Source organism: Tachyglossus aculeatus, chromosome 11 (genome assembly GCF_015852505.1).
Source record: "Tachyglossus aculeatus isolate mTacAcu1 chromosome 11, mTacAcu1.pri, whole genome shotgun sequence".
NCBI lineage: Eukaryota > Metazoa > Chordata > Mammalia > Monotremata > Tachyglossidae > Tachyglossus > Tachyglossus aculeatus.
Window position 1 is genome coordinate 51,975,488 of NC_052076.1, and position 16,727 is coordinate 51,992,214.

At 47.5% G+C, this 16,727-nt stretch overlaps 1 protein-coding gene across 4 annotated transcripts in view; it reads left to right on the top strand.

Annotated features, from left to right (window-relative positions):
- PMFBP1 (polyamine modulated factor 1 binding protein 1) overlaps window positions 1-16,727 on the top strand; it is a 136,452-nt gene that overhangs the window by 100,514 nt on the left and 19,211 nt on the right. For 3 of the 4 annotated variants that reach the window (XM_038754057.1, XM_038754056.1, XM_038754058.1), the window contains 8 exons: window positions 571-780; window positions 1,490-1,615; window positions 2,076-2,202; window positions 4,868-5,025; window positions 7,524-7,770; window positions 10,826-11,015; window positions 11,316-11,469; window positions 13,662-13,817. In XM_038754057.1, coding sequence (XP_038609985.1) covers window positions 571-780; window positions 1,490-1,615; window positions 2,076-2,202; window positions 4,868-5,025; window positions 7,524-7,770; window positions 10,826-11,015; window positions 11,316-11,469; window positions 13,662-13,817 — 1,368 coding nt within the window. The remainder of the gene's footprint in view (window positions 1-570; window positions 781-1,489; window positions 1,616-2,075; window positions 2,203-4,867; window positions 5,026-7,523; window positions 7,771-10,825; window positions 11,016-11,315; window positions 11,470-13,661; window positions 13,818-16,727) is intronic. The other variant, XM_038754059.1, reaches the window with a different exon arrangement.

Here is a 16,727-nt window from a genome sequence, read left to right on the forward strand (position 1 = left end):
CTGCCAATCTGGGGCAGAACAGAGGTGAGGGAAGGAGGTGAGAGATGAGGAGAAAGTAATTTCTAAAACCCCACATCAGATCTGTACCCCCGCCTTCTCCCTCAAGTCCCTTCTGAGGGGGTGGATGCTGTTGTTATACAACTGTCCTCCTATACCTCTCCACCTCCCTAGCGCAAGAAGAGCAGACAGGTGAGTGGAATCCCATGCAGATAGATATAGTGTTCTTTTTAAAATGCCAAGGGGGACACACAACGTCCCCAGCACAGAAATGTTTTACACGTTCTGGGCTTTAATTTTTCATGTGGTAAAACCGGGGATGATCACGTTTCCAGTGAAGCATTTCAGGTGTTCTGAGCAAAGGTGCAAAGTCTGAAGTCCCTCCTCAACTTGTATGCAGGGACCAACCTAGGTGGGTTTATTTTTACCTCTTAAGCTGGTGAGCCTAAAGAAAATGGGTAAGAACGTGGTCCTGGATGCCCTGAATTCGAAATGATTCCGGGATGGGAGTTAGGAGATGGTGGGGCGAAAGGAACCCCCAGCTCTGGTGGTTCTGTCTGCTTTCTGGCCCAGGGGAGCCACCGGAACAGCACAGTCACACAGCTGCACCAGGATCTGGATAGCAAGAGTGAGCAGCTGAAGAGATGCAAGGAGGTCACGGACCACCTCACCCAGGAGCTCCAAGCAACCCTGAAAAACCTGGCTCTCAGCCAGCAAAGCAACGCTGAAAAGACAGAGATCATCCAGGGACTTCAGAATCAGCTAGCAGCCTCTGGTGCTACGGTAAACGGGGAGACAGGGCTGGGCTTCCAGGCGGACCAGACATGGTCCCATAAGAAAAGGAGAGGCGAGAGAAAGCAGCTCAGCTCCCCCAGAAAGCCTCACTTTTGCACAGCACCCTTTTTCTAGATGCCCTCTCCCTCCAAACCGTGGTCTTCCAGCTACTTGGTCCCCCGGAGTTCAAGTCTTTCTAGAGGTTTTAATCTCACAGCTCGGAAACCCATGTTGGACCATCCCGGATGCTAAATTATTTACAGCTTTCTAGTCCAAGAGGAACCAGAACCACCCCCAGCCCATTCGGATGGATCAAGTATTAAACCAGAGTGGAGAGGCTTCAGGTGGCCCTGAGTCGCTCTGGAGCATTAGACAAGAAACTTGGTCTCTCTCAGCTCAAGTTTACCCAGTTATAAAGTAGAGGTCATACTTACTCCTCTCCAACACCCCCTTAAGAGGGATGAGGAGTGAGTGTCAAGTGCTTAGTACAGGCTCTGCACACAGTAAGCGTTCAATAAATACGATTGAATGAATGAGTGAGCCAACTTTAGCTCCACAAAGCTATGAACTCCTTAAAGTAAAACTCCCCATGAGGAACAGGGACCGTGTTTAATTCCTACCCGGGTATTTTCTCCCAGCCCTTAGTAGAACGGTACTCAATAAACACTACTCCTGCTGTTACCACTATCCAGCATGATGTGACTGAACTTATTTTCAGACCTGGGAGTTTGAGAAGAGGCTGTTGCAACTGCAAGTTGACTTTGCCTCCTATCGAGTCGCCCACAGATTCTTCGAACGCAGCCCCGGCAACCAGACAGAAGAAGAGTCAGAGGAACTCCGAAAAGTGAGATCTCTCTCACCTAGCCCGTGTTATTGTTTCTCTAGGATTCCCACCCTCCACGGCACTTTATTCCCTCAGCTGTCTGTAGCCTTCTCTTCCCAGCCTCACCTGCCAGCCTCCATTGAAGGCCAACCTTTTCCCCCTGCTGCCTCTCTGGACATAGATTTGGTTCCTATGGACTCTCTCCTGTACTTTTCATTACTCAGGGCCCCTTGCTGGCTTTTCCTAAGCCTTCTCATCCCAACAGTATCCCTCCCTTTACCCATCAGCTCCCCTTCCCAACAAAGCAGAGTTTAGTTGGCCCTTAAGCCCGAGGAAAGAAAGAGACATCTTTCTTTTCTGTTGCATCCCAGGCCTGGGGACCATTCCCCTCGGGCCAACTTGCTTTTCAGAGTACTTGCAGGAAGCGCCTTCTTCACCATCTCCTGCTTACTAGGTTGCTGTGCTTCTGTTGTGGGTCTAGCTCATGAAAGACATACAGGAGGAGCTCACCAGGCAGAGCCAGCGGGCGGAAGAATACCAGAGCTTAGTGCAGGATCTCAGAACGGAACTGGAGAAAGTGACGGAGCAAAAGAAAAACATCGTGAAGGGTAAGCCACGGGGCAGCCAATGAGGAGATTAGGGCAAGGAGGCAGAAGTAGCGTGGCTTAGAGATAGAGCACAGGCCTGGAGTCAGAAGGAACTGGGTTCTAATCCTGACTCTGCCCCTTACCTGCTGTATGAACTCGGGTGAGTCATTTAACTTCTCTGGGCCTCAGTGACCTCATCTGTAAAATGGGAATTAAGACTTTAAATGCCATGGAGACATGTCCAACCTGATTATCTTGTAGCTACCCCACTGCTTGGTACAACACCTGAAACATAGTAAAGGCTTAATGGATACCATTAAAAAAAAAAAGCCCCCCTCTCACCCAAAGGGACTTCTAGTTTCCCTACTAGATAGGAGTGGAAGAAAATCCTAAGTAATCCTCTGCTCCATCCTCACTCAGCCAACCTGTACTTCCCAAGCGCTTGGTACAGTGCTCTGCACACAGTAAGCGCTCAATAAATACGATTGAATGAATGAATGAATGAATTCAAGGCTTCCAGATTCCCTGACATGGGAACACTCCAGCCAAAGGAAGACGGCAGCTTCTGATTCAGATCACTAAGCCAACATTGCTTCCATATAGTTTTTTGGAACCAGATCTATAACCAGATAGAAAGTTCCAGTGGCCGGAGGCAATAAGTTGGACTTCTCTGTTCCGTGGCTGAGAGGCATTCATTCACTCAATCGTATTTATTGAGCACTTACTGTGTGCAGAGCACTGGACTAAGCCCTTGGGAAGTACAAGTCGGCAACATATAGAAACGGTCTCTACCCAACAATGGGCTCACGGTCTAGAAGGGGGAGACAGACAACAAAACAAAACATGGAGACAGGTGTCAAAACCATCAGAATAAACAGAATTATAGCTATAGGCACATCATTAATAAAAAACTTAGCATTTTAGTAAACTGCACACAATAAGCGCTCAATAAATACGATTGATTGATAGTAAATATGTACAAGTAAAATAGAGTAATAAATATGTACAAATATATACAAGTGCTGTAGGGTGGGGCAGCGATGGAGAGGGGAGGAGGAGAGGAAAAAGGGGGCTCAATCTGGAAAGGCCTCCTGGAGGAGGTGAGCTCTCAGTAGGGCTTTGAAGGGAGGAAGAGAGCTAGTTTGGTGGATGTGCGGAGGGAGGGCATTCCAGGCAGGGGAACATACTTTGGATTCGGCAGACTTTGCTAAGCAGCTTTGGACCAGACCAGAAACGTGCTTCCCCTTCTACTTGCCCCTGTGGCTTCAGGGGTGGTGGTAGGGCAGGGATTATGGTATTTGGTAACCACTAAGCGCTGGGGTAGATGCAAGCTAATCAGGTTGGACACAGTCCATGCCCCACATAATAATAATAATAATGATGGTATTTGTTAAGTGCTTACTATGTGCCAAAAACTGTTCTAAGCATTGGGGTAGATACAAGGTAATCAGGTTGTCCCACAAGGGGCTCACAGTCTTAATCCCCATTTGACAGACGAGGTAACTGAGGCACAGAGAAGTGAAGAGACTTGCCCAAAGTCACATAGCTGACAAGTGGCAGAGTCAGGATTAGAACCCATGACCTCTGACTCCCAAGCCCATGCTCTTTTATTAATAATAATAATAATAGCATTTATTAAGCACTTACTATGTGCAAAGCACTGTTCTAAGCGCTGGAGGGGTTACAAGGTGATCAGGTTGTCCCACGGGGGGCTCACAGTCTTCATCCCCATTTTACAGATGAGGGAACTGAGACACATAGAAGTTAAGTGACTTGCCCAAAGTCACATAGCTGACAATTGGCAGAGCCAGGATTTGAACCCATGACCTCTGACTCCAAAGCCCGCACTCTTTTCACTAAGCCACGCTTAGTGGCTTTCCTCCCTTCAAAGCCCTACTGAGAGCTCACCTCCTCCAGAAGGCCTTTCCAGATTGAGCCCCCTTTTTCCTCTCCTCCTCCCCTCTCCATCGCCGTCCCACCCTACAGCACTTGTATATATTTGTACATATTTATTACTCTATTTTACTTGTACATATTTACTATATGCTAAGTATTTTATCAATGATGTGCCTATAGCTATAAGTCTTAATCCCCATTTTACAGATGAGGTAACTGAGGCCCAGAGAAGGGAAGGGACACAAAGCAGACAAGCGGCAGAGCCGGAACTAGAACCCAGGTCCTTCCGCCTCACGGGCCGTGCTGCTTCTCACTGGGCCAAGATCAGCCCTGGAGGGTAGGGGCCATCTCTATATGGTGCCAACTGATACTTCCCAAGCGCTTAGTACAGTGCTCCGCACACAGTCAGCGCTCAATAAATACGATTGAATGAATGAATGAAATACGATTGAAGGAATGAATGAGTGGAGGTAGCAGGCCACAGGACCGTGAGCCCACTGTTGGGTAGGGACTGTTTGTAGATGTTGCCAACTTGTCCTTCCCAAGCGCTTAGTACAGTGCTCCGCACACAGTCAGCACTCAATAAATACGATTGAATGAATGAATGAAATACGATTGAAGGAATGAATGAGTGGAGGTAGCAGGCCACAGGACCGTGAGCCCACTGTTGGGTAGGGACTGTTTGTAGATGTTGCCAACTTGTCCTTCCCAAGCGCTTAGTCCAGTGCTCTGCACACAGTAAGAGCTCAATAAATATGATTGATTGATTGACTGGGTTTCCCCGTCGTAGACGTAACGAAACAGGAGCTGGAGCTGCACGAGTTGCGAGAGAAGCTGGCGGCCCAGACGGAGAGGAAGCGGCTAGACCTGAGCCACCTCGAGCTTCACGTCAAGAAGATGGACCGTCAGCTCGGTGAGGTCCAGGGGCTCTGCCTGGAGAAGGATCAGGTGAGTCGAGGAGCACCTGGGAAGGTGGACAGGGCAGCAAGGAGAGCAGAAAGACCGTGGTAGGAAGTTGGAGGGTCTGACAGACGGACATGTTATACGGAGTTACTCTCTGGTTTGGAGAACAGCCTCCATTTCATTCGTTCAGTCGTATTTATTGAGCGCTTACTGTGTGCAGAGCGCTGGACTAAGCGCTTGGGAAGTCCGAGTTGGCAACGTATAGAGACGGTCCCTACCCAACAGTGGGCTCACAGTCTAGAAGTCGAGGCTCACAGTCTTCTCTATTTGAGAAGCAGCATGATCTGATGGGTACAGCACAACTCTGGGAGTCAGAAGGAACTGAGTTTTAACCCCACCTCTTTAATAATAATAATAATAATAATAGTATTTAAGCGCTTACTAAGGAACTGAGTTTTAACCCCACCACTTTAATAATAATAATGATAGCATTTGTTAATCAATCAATCAATCGTATTTATTGAGCGTTTACTGTGTGCAGAGCACTGTACTAAGCACTTGGGAAGTCCAAGTTGGCAACATATAGAGACAGTCCCTTCCCAACAGTGGGCTTACAGTCTAGAAGTCGAGGCTCACAGTCTTCTCCATTTGAGAAGCAGCATGATCTGATGGGTACAGCACAACTCTGGGAGTCAGAAGGAACTGAGTTTTAACCCCACCACTTAATAATAATAATAATAGTATTTAAGCGCTTACTAAGGAATTGAGTTTTAACCCCACCACTTAATAATAATAATAATAATTATAGCATTTGTTAATCAGTTGTATTCATTGAGCGCTTACTGTGTGCAGAGCACTGTACTAAGCGCTTGGGAAGTACAAGTTGGCAACATATAGAGACGGTCCCTACCCAACAGTGGGCTCACAGTCTAGAAGGGGGAGACAGAGAACAAAACCAAACATATAACAAAATAAAATAAATAGAATAGATATGTACAAGTAAACTAAATAGAGTAATAAATACGAACAAACATATATGCATATATACAGGATAATCATAGGATAATATAATCATGATACTTGTTAAGCACTCACTATGTGCCAAGCACTGTTCTAAGCACTGGGGTAGATACAAGCTATCTAACCCTAATAATAATATAATCATGATACTTGTTAAGCACTTACCATGTGCCAAGCACCGTTCTAAGCACTGGGGTAGATACAAGCTATCTACCCCTAATAATAATATAATCATGATACTTGTTAAGCATTTACTACGTGCCAAGCACTGTTCTAAGCACTGGGGTAAATACAAGCTATCTAACCCTAATGATAATATAATCATGATACTTGTTAAGCACTTACTATGTACCAAGCACTGTTCAAAGCACTGGGGTAGATACAAGCTATCTACCCCCAATAATAATATAATCATGATACTTGTAAAGCACTTACTACGTGCCAAGCACTGTTCTAAGCACTGGGGTAGATACAAGCTATCTACCCCTAATAATAATAATATAATTGTGACACCTGTTAAGCACTTACTATGTACCAAGCACTGTTCTAAGCGCTGCAGGAGGGGATACAAGGTAATCAGGTTGCCCCGCGTGGGGCTCACAGTCTTCATCCCCATTTTCCAGATGAAGTAACAGGCACGGAGAAGTGAAGTGACTTGCCCAAAGTCACACAGCTGACAAGTGGAGGAGCCGGGATTAGAACCCACGACCTCTGACTCCCAAGCCCGTGCTCTTTCCACTGAGCCACGCTGCTTCTTGTCTGCTGTGTGACCTTGGACAAGTCAATCAATCAATCATATTTACTGAGTGCTTACTGTGTGCGGAGCACTGTACTACAGTTCACTTCCTTGTGCCTCAGTTACCTCATCTGGAAAATGGGGATTAAGATTGTGACCCCCAGATGGTACATGGACTGATCCAACATGCTTAGCTTATATCAACCCCAGTGCTTAGTACAGTGCCTGGCATATAGTAAAAGTGCTTCACAAATACCATTAAAAAAAAAATTCATGAGGCAAATTTGACTGACTGGGCAAGAAAACATTGCTTTTTAATACGGACACCGGGCTTTGGCCACCCGGGCCCCAAATCTTCAGTCCCATCCTCCCTTTATTCCTTCTCTTATGTTACCCTGGCCCACTATCCCAGCCCAAAGGGATTCAAAAGGAGGAAATCCCGGCCACCTCCACCTTTAGATGTTCAAGGATCTTACAGGTGTCCAGAGGTTGGATTGCCCGGCGTAGCTAATGGGCCATCTCCTCCCCCACTACCTCCAATGCAGAGCAGCTAACAAGTAGCGAAACTGATTGATTTCAGAGTCACCTCCTCACCCTGCCCATCCTCTGAGAGAGGTCTTAATGAGCACAGAAGTGGCCAGAGGCTGGCCGGGGGACAGCAGATGAGCTCCGGCTCGGATAACGGGCGCTTGATTAATCAGTCGTTGACCGTACGTCCGAAGGCCGGCCGGCCGGGGGAAGACGGGCCTGACTGCCTGGACCCGGACTGACCCTTTGATCTGCTCAGGCTCTTCGGAAGAAAAACGATTCCCTCCAGAAGGCGGAGAACAAAGTGCAGCAGCTCCAGGGTGACCTCCAGAAAAAGGATCTGGAAGTTAAGGAGGAGCAGTCGCGGGCCAGAGACCTAGAAGTGGCCCTCCAGAAGGTGCAGGAGGAGAAGGAGAAGCGAGAGAGGGAAAACTCTTCCCAGATAGCTGAGATCCAGCTGCTGAAGGAAGATCTGCAGGAGGCCCTCCGGCACCACCAGCTAACTAGTGAGTCGTCCACAACTCAATGAGAAGCAGCGTGGAGAGGCGGAGAGAACTCGGGCCCGGCAGTCAGAAGCTTGTGGGTCATCATCATCATCAGTCATAGTTATTGAGCACTTACTGTGTGCAGAGCACTGTACTAAGCGCTTGGGAAGAACAAGTTGGCAACATATAGAGACAGTCCCTACCCAACAGTGGGCTCACAGTCTAAAAGGGGGAGACAGAGAACAAAACCAAACATGCTAACAGAATAAAATAAATAGAATAGATATGTACAAGTAAAATAAATAAATAAATAATAGAGCCCGGCTCCTTCACTTGTCTGCCATGTGACCTTGGACAAGTCACTTCGCTTCTCCTGGCCTCAGCTGCCTCATCTGTAAAAATGGGGATTGAGGCTGTGAGCCCCATGTGGGACAGGGACTGTATCCAGCCTGATTTGCTTGTGTCCACCCCAGTGCTTAGTACAGTGCCTAGCACGTAGTAAGTGTTTAATACGTACCATAATTATTATTAGTATCAGTGTTATTGAGTGCTAAGCGCTTGAGAGAGTACAATAAAACAGGTGGTAAAAGTGGTCCTTTAATAATAATAATAATGATGATGATGGTATTTTTTAAGCACTTACTATGTACAAAGCACTGTTCTATGCACTGGGGAGGTTACAAGGTGATCATGTTGTCCCACGGGGGGCTCACAGTTTTAATCCCCATTTTACAGATGAGGTAACTGAGGCACAGAGAAGTTAAGGGACTTGCCCAAAGTCACACAGCCGACAGTTGGTGGAGCCGGGATTTGAACCCATGACCGCTGACTCCAAAGCCCGGGCTCTCTCCACTGAGCCACGCTGCTTCTCCCGCTGAGCCACGCTGCTTCTCACAAGGAGACGAACACTAATACAAGTTATGGATATGTACATAAGTGCTGGATGAATAAAGGCTCAGTGGAAAGAGCCCGGGCTGTGGAATCAGAGGTCATGGGTTCAAATCCCAGCTCCACCAATTGTCAGCTGTGTGACTTTGGGCAAGTCACTTCACTTCTCTGTGCCTCAGTTACCTCATCGGTAAAATAGGGATGAAGAGTGTGAGCCCCCCAGGGGACAACCTGATCACCTTGTAACCTCCCCAGTGCTTAGAACGGTACTTTGCACATAGTAAGCACTTAATAAATGCCATCATTATTATTATTATTACAAATCCAAGTACAAGGGTGACGCAGACCAGAGTGGGAGAAGAGGGAAATGAGGGCTTTGTCGGGGAAGGCGTCTTGGAGAAGATGGACTTTAAATTAGGCATTGAAGGCGGGGAGAGTGATCATCTATTGGATGTGAAGGGGGAGCGGGTTCCATGCCAGGGGAAGGATGTAGACAAAGGGTTAGCGTAGAGATGGAAGAGATCAAAATACAGTGAGAAAATTCATTCATTCCTTCATTCAATCGTATTTATTGAGCGCTTACTGTGTGCAGAGCATCAGATGAGTGAAGTGTCGCGGATAAGTTGTTGTCGGAAATCGGAGAGGTAAGGTAGGAGGGAGCAAGGTGAACTAGTGTTTTAAAGCCAGTGGTAAGGAGTTTCCGCCTGATGCACAGGTGGATAGGCAACCACTGGAGATTCTTGAGGAGTGGAAAAAAAATAGACTGAATGGTTGTATAGATCCGGGCAGCAGAGTGAAGTTTGGAGAGGCAGGGAGGTCAGCAACGGAGCTGCAAGGTTGGATCGCATCAAGGAGAAGGAAGGGCTCCTCAGCACCAAAGGCAGCTGAGAGTTTGAGGAAAATTAGGATAAGAGTTTGGGTTTTTTTGACAAATAGGAAGTCAGTGGTGACCTTGGTGATAGCAGTTTCAGTAGAGTGAAGAGGATGGGACCTGGACTGCAGAGGACCAAGAAGGGAAGTACAGGAGAGGAAGTGGAGGCAGTGAGTGTATACAACCCATTTGGGAAGTTTTGTCTAGAGTGGGAGAACAGAGATGGGACAGTAGCTGAGGTGTAGTGAGATCCACAGGTTTCTTTTTAGGACAGAGGAGATGTGGACAAAGGGGAAGGAGCCATTAGGTTAAAAATGCAGTCAGGGAGGGAAGAAGAGTGGGCCTAGCTGCTTTTAGAAGATGAAAAGAGATGCGACTGAAGGCACGGGTTAATGGGGTAGATTTTGAAAGGAAGCAGAAAGGGTGACCAAAAAGAATACAAGAGTAGATGCGGGACATGTAGACTGTAAACTCCTCCTGTAGTGCTTATCTTATATCTACCCCAGTGTTTAGAACAGTGCTTGGCACATAGTAAGAGCTTAACAAATGTCAAGTACCATCATCATCATTATGTGTGCTTCCCCAAGCACTTAGTGCAGTGTTCTGCGTACAGTAAGCACTTGAAAAATACCATTGATTGATTGGGAGGTCAGGGGGAGACTTGGGGAGTTCACACCTGAGAGTCTCATTTTGGTCAATGAAGTTAGTTGGCAAGACCATCGGGGCGAGAGTGGGGAAGTGGGGCTACTGGGGGTTTCAGGAGGAAGCTAAAAGTTCAAAATCACAGGTTGGGGAAGTAGGCAGGGGAACCGAGTCAAGGGTAATGAATCTCTGTGAAAGAGAGGTGGGTAACAATGTTTGAAGTGGCTGAGGTTGACCTGGTGTCTGGATTTCCATGAGAAGAGCTCCGTGTCATGTGCGTAGGAGTGGAGGAAGTGATCCGGGAAGCGGAGGTTGGTGCTGCCAGATCAAGGAAGTTGATTCTAGTGGAGAGGGCAAGGTTGAGTGTGTGGATTTCGGTATCAAAAGAAGGATGATTGGGTAGGGAGTCCAAGTGGGGCATTACTGTAAGAAATGGTTTGGGAAGAGAGCAAAAATAAGGTAAGAGAAAATAAAATGGTGATAGAGATGAATAGGGGAGGGTTGAAAATGAGGGCCCAGGAGCTATTATCAATCACTCAATGGTATTCTCTAAGTGCTTGCTGCATGCTATATAGACTCCTATGGGGGATGCCGGCCTCAAATCCAGAGAGCTGTACATTGGGAGAAAAGGCACGGGTTCTTCCTCACAATTGGCCCTTTCCCCATCTTCTGCAGGTCAGCAGCTGGCCAAACAAAAAGAGGGGGCCCTGTTGGCAGAACAAAACTGGCAGACTTCACAGAAACAGCTGAGAGATCGCACCGAAGAGGGACTGCAGCTTAAGCAGGCCGTGGACAGGCTGGAGGCTGAGGGCCGGACGCTCCGGGAAGAGGTGGCTGACAGAGAGAAAGAGCTGGAGGAAAACAGGTACCCGGGACAGCCACAGGAGAGGTTCAGCTCCAGCCTCAGACTTGGTATCGAGAGGCAACAGTCTGTGGGAGGTCCCTGGGGCTGGGGAACTGGGTAGATTTCCCGTTAGGAAGGTTTGGGAAGACTCGAGGCGGTTGCACTCTGGCCCACAGCAGCAGGGAAGGGAGAAGAATTCAAAGCGCCCTGATTTTCCATCTCCCTCATCTCCATCCCGTAGTGAAGCGCCGGGATTTCTCCCTTCCCGGACTGGCCTAATGGGCTCACCTGACCCTGCTTCTCTCTCTAATGAGTCTCCAGGAAGCTGACTGACCTACTGAAGTCAGACCTGTCCCAGGCCGCACAGAAACATCAGAGCGCGGTTCAGGAGTCGATCCATTACCAGCACTCAGTGGCCACACTGCAGATGCAGCTGGGGAGCAGCCAGGAGCAGATGAAAGTCATCCGGGAGCAGGTAGGGAGGGCAGCCGGGACTCGGGACCTCTCCTCCTCTCTAGGGACAAGAAGCAAAGACCGAAGGGAGAGGAGATTAAAAAGAGGAAGAGACGCAGACCAGAGTGGGGTCAGTGTACTGGGGCAACATTTCCTAGTCTTCTGGAGCCGTACAAGGAGGTGATACCTAGAAGGAATTGAACAAGAGGACGTAGTGTGGCCTAGTGGTCAGAGCACAGGCCTGGGAGTTAGAAGGACCTGGGTTCTAATCCTGGCTCTGCCACTTGTCTGCTGTGAGACCTTGGTCAAGTCACTTAACTTCTTTATGCCTCAGTCACCTCATCTGTAAATGGGAATTAAGACTGTGAGCCCCATGTGAGACATGGACTGTGTCCAACCTGATTAGCTTGTAATAGTCATAATAATCATATAATCATGATACCTGTTAAGCACTTACTACGTGCCAAGCACTGTTCTAAGCACTGGGGTAGATACAAGCTATCTACCCCTAATGATAATATAATCATGATACTTGTTAAGCACTTACTACGTGCCAAGCACTGTTCTAAGCACTGGGGTAGATACAAGCTATCTACCCCTAATGATAATATAATCATGATACTTGTTAAGCACTTACTACGTGCCAAGCACTGTTCTAAGCACTGGGGTAAATACAAGCTATCTACCCCTAATAATAATAATATAATCAATCAATCGTATTTATTGAGCGCTTACTGTGTGCAGAGCACTGTACTAAGCGCTTGGGAAGTACAAGTTGGCAACATATAGAGACGGTCCCTACCCAACAGTGGGCTCACAGTCTAGAAGGGGGAGACAGAGAACAAAACATATAACAAAATAAAATAAATAGAATAGATATGTACAAGTAAACTAAATAAATAGAGTAATAAATACAAACAAACATATATACATACATACAGGATAATCATAGGATAATATAATCATGATACTTGTTAAGCACTTACTATGTGCCAAGCACTATTCTAAGCACTGGGGTAGATACAAGCTATCTACCCCTAATAATAATATAATCATGATACTTGTTAAGCACTTACTAGGTGCCAAGCACTGTTCTAAGCACTGGGGTAAATACACGCTATCTACCCCCAATAATAATATAATCATGATACTTGTTAAGCACTTACTAGGTGCCAAGCACTGTTCTAAGCACTGGGGTAGATACAAGCTATCTAACCCTAATGATAATATAATCATGATACTTGTTAAGCACTTACTACATACCAAGCACTGTTCTAAGCACTGGGGTAGATACAAGCTATCTAACCCTAATGATAATATAATCATGATACTTGTTAAGCACTTACTAGGTGCCAAGCACTGTTCTAAGCACTGGGGTAGATACAAGCTATCTAACCCTAATGATAATATAATCATGATACTTGTTAAGCACTTACTACGTGCCAAGCACTGTTCTAAGCACTGGGGTAGATACAAGCTATCTACCCCTAATAATAATATAATCATGATACTTGTTAAGCACTTAATACATGCCAAGCACTGTTCTAAGCACTGGGGTAGATACAAGCTATCTACCCCTAATAATAATATAATCATGATACTTGTTAAGCACGTACTACGTGCCAAGAACTGTTCTAAGCACTGGGGTAGATACAAGCTATCTACCCCTAATAATAATATAATCATGATACTTGTTAAGCACTTACTATGTGCCAAGCACTGTTTTAAGCACTGGGGTTGATACAAGCTATCTACCCCTAATAATAATATAATCATGATACTTGTTAGGCACTTACTGCGTGCCAAGCACTGTTCTAAGTACTGGGGTAGATACAAGATACAAGCACTGGGGTAGATACAAGCTATCTACCACTAATGATAATATAATATATTATAATATAATATATATTATATAGTATAATAATGATAATATAATATAATACTTGTTAAGCACTTACTACGTGCCAAGCACTGTTCTAAGCACTGGGGTAGATACAAGCTATCTACCCCAGCATTTAATACAGTGCTTGGCACATAGCGCTTAAAAAAATACCATTTAAAAAGACATGAGGAAACAGGCCGAAGGAGTGGGAACATTTTGTTAGAGCCATGAGTGTGAAGCAGCAGCCCAAAGCCTGAGAACGGTTTGGGCAGCTGCCTTTGAGGCCCCAGGCCAGGCACATCCACTGAAACCTAGGGGCCCTGTTTCTTCAGCTTCAGGAACAAGAAGCCGCCAAAAAGAACCTTCAGCGGGAACTGGAAAAGGAGCGGAGTCAACTGGAGGCACTGCAGAGGACCCGAGACAGGGAGAAGGACCTGGGAAGAGAACTAGAAACCCTCCAGCTGAAGCTGCGAGACAGTGAACAGATGGTGAGTCAGGTCTCGGGGGAGAGTGGAGGGGGAATCCCATCCTAGGTCCAGAGGGCTAGACACCTAAGGAGTATCAAGCCCACAGACAAGTGGGAGGGCTGGGGCAGGCTGGAGAGAAGGGGCAGGACACTAAAATGGAGAAGTGGATTTACCTGTGGGAGCTAGGTAGCTCCTGAGCTGAGCATTGCTCCTAGCTGAAGGAAGAGGAGAGCGGAGTTCAGAGTCCGAGTCTGTTAGAGCTGGAGAAGCATGATCTAAGAGGAGGCCGAGCCTCTGTTCATCGCAGCTGAAGCCCGCTTCCAGCAACTTTAGATTTGCTCTGCAGAAGATCCACCAGCAGGGGTGGGGGCGAAGTGATTATCGCTCAGTGCCTTGCCTTGTTGAGGGCCCCGCCCAGCCAGAACCCAGCTCCCAATCAATCAATAGTATTTATTGAGCACTTACTGTGTGCAGAGCACTGTACTAAGTGCTTGGGAAGTACAAGTTGGGAGCATATAGAGACGGTCCCTACCCAACAGCGGGCTCACAGTCTAGAAAGGGGAGATAGAGAACAAAACCAAACATATTAACAAAATAAAATAAATAGGATATGTACAAGTAAAATAAATACAGTAATAAATATGTACAAACATATATACATATATACAGGTGCTGTGGGGAAGGGAAGGAGGTAGGACAGTGGGGATGGAGAGGGAGCGACGGGGAGAGGAAGGAGGGGGCTCAGTGTGGGAAGGCCTGCTGGAGGAGGTGAGCTCTCAGTAGGGCCTTGAAGGGAGGAAGAGAGCTAACTTGGCGGATGGGCAGAGGGAGGGCATTCCTGGCCAGGGGGAGGACGTGGGCCGGGGGTCGACGGCGGGACAGGCGAGAGCGAGGCCCGGTGAGGAGATTAGCGGCAGAGGAGCGGAGGGTGCAGGCTGGGCTGGAGAAGGAGAGAAGGGAGGTGAGGTAGGAGGGGGCGAGGGGATGGACAGCCTTGAAGCTGAGGGTGAGGACTTTCTGCCCGATGCGCAGATTGATTGGTAGCCACTGGAGATTTTTGAGGAGGGGAGTAACATGCCCAGAGCGTTTCTGGACAAAGACAATCTGGGCAGCGGCGTGAAGTATGGATTGAAGTGTGGAGAGACAAGAGGATGGGAGATCGGAGGGGAGGCGATCTTGGATCGGGATAGGATGAGAGCTTGAACGAGCAGGGTAGCGGTTTGGATGGAGAGGAAAGGGCGGATCTTGGCGATGCTGCGGAGCTGAGACTGGCAGGTTTGGGTGACGGCTTGGATGTGAGGGGTGAACGAGAGAGCGGAGTCGAGGATGACACCAAGGTTGCGGGTTTGAGACACGGGAAGGATTGTAGTGACGTCAACAGTGATGGGAAAGTCAGGGAGAGGGCAGGCTTTGGGAGGGAAGGCAAGGAGTTCAGTCTTGGACATGTTGAGTTTTAGGTGGCGGGCAGACATCCAGATGGAGATGTCCTGAAGGCAGGAGGAGATGTGAGCCTGGAGGGAGGGGGAGAGAGTTGGGGCAGAGGCAATCTCTAAAATTTACCCCCTGCTGCCTCTGTCACCCACGGGTTTTTTTAAAACCCCAGCTGAATTCCCCACAATTTCCAACTAAGCAACGTGACCTCCAGAATTTCCAGCTTTCTCTGAATTCAAACCAGCCACCAACCCTCCCCTACACCTGCTCAATCAGTGTTCAGGACACAAGGGCCTCCCCCCAAGTTTCTAGTGCTGGGGACCTCTCTGATCACCAGACCTAAAATGGATTGTGTCGGGTGGTTGTCCTAAATCGTCTGGCCCCTAATCTCTCCCGGGATATCAACTGCCCTCGCCTACTACAATCAAGGGTGCCAAACCCTGAGCTGAGCCTCCTGAACACTTAGTTGGCAGGAAGCAAAGGGACCAAGAGACTACGCACAGGTCACCATTAGCGACTCAAAGGTTCCCCCAAGGCCACTTAGGAAGTGTCCAGGTGAATTCTCTCCCAAACCTCTTGCGTCTGAGAATTGAGAACTCATTAGGGATTATTTCTCTTTGGTGGTTAGTGGGCTGCTGCCAAGCTGGCTGCCAGCTGGCCAACAAAGGGAGGCTCGACGATGATGGCCCTTTACTTCTCCTTCACTGATGGCTAAGAGAAAGAGGCAGAAATGAAAAAGAAAAGCGAAAAACTAGTGAGGACTCCTTGGATTTTCCCCAGAGTTTTCTTTGCCAATTGGAGAAAGACAAAAGGCCCAGGAGATTGTTGGGAAGGAAACAGCCCTAAGGGGCTGGATGGTTTTCTTTCCGATGGCATTTATTAAGCGCTTACTATGTGCAAAGCACTGTTCTAAGCGCTGGGGAGGTTACAAGGGGATCAGGTTGTCCCACTGGGGGCTCACATTTAATCCCCATTTTCCAGATGAGGTAACTGAGGCACAGAGAAGTTAAGTGACTTGCCCAAAGTCACACAGTTGACAAGTGGTGGAGCAGGATTCGAACCCATGACCTCTGACTCCAAAGCCCGGGCTCTTTCCACTGAGCCACACTGCTTCTTTGGCCCCTTACGAGCGGAACTACAAGTGTCTAAGGAGTTGAAATTTTAAGGCCTCTCTAACTGAACAAGGTGTGATGGAAATCTAGGGTAGTCCCCCTCTGAGAAGCTGTGATGACATTTAACTGGTCAGTGGAAATTGAGCTGTCGCCCATCTCAGGGTCCTAAACCAATATGTTCCCCAAGAATCCTTCCGCCCTTGTAATCTCAGGGTGCTATTCCATCTTCTTACCAAGCATTGAAACCACAGCATCTGCAGAAAATTTGGCAACATGTAAGCATGGGAGCACAAACATTCATTTCAGAATTCCTTCCCTGACAGTGTTATTATCATTACTAATAATAATAACTGTGTATTTTGTTAAGTGCTTATAGGTGCCAAGTATT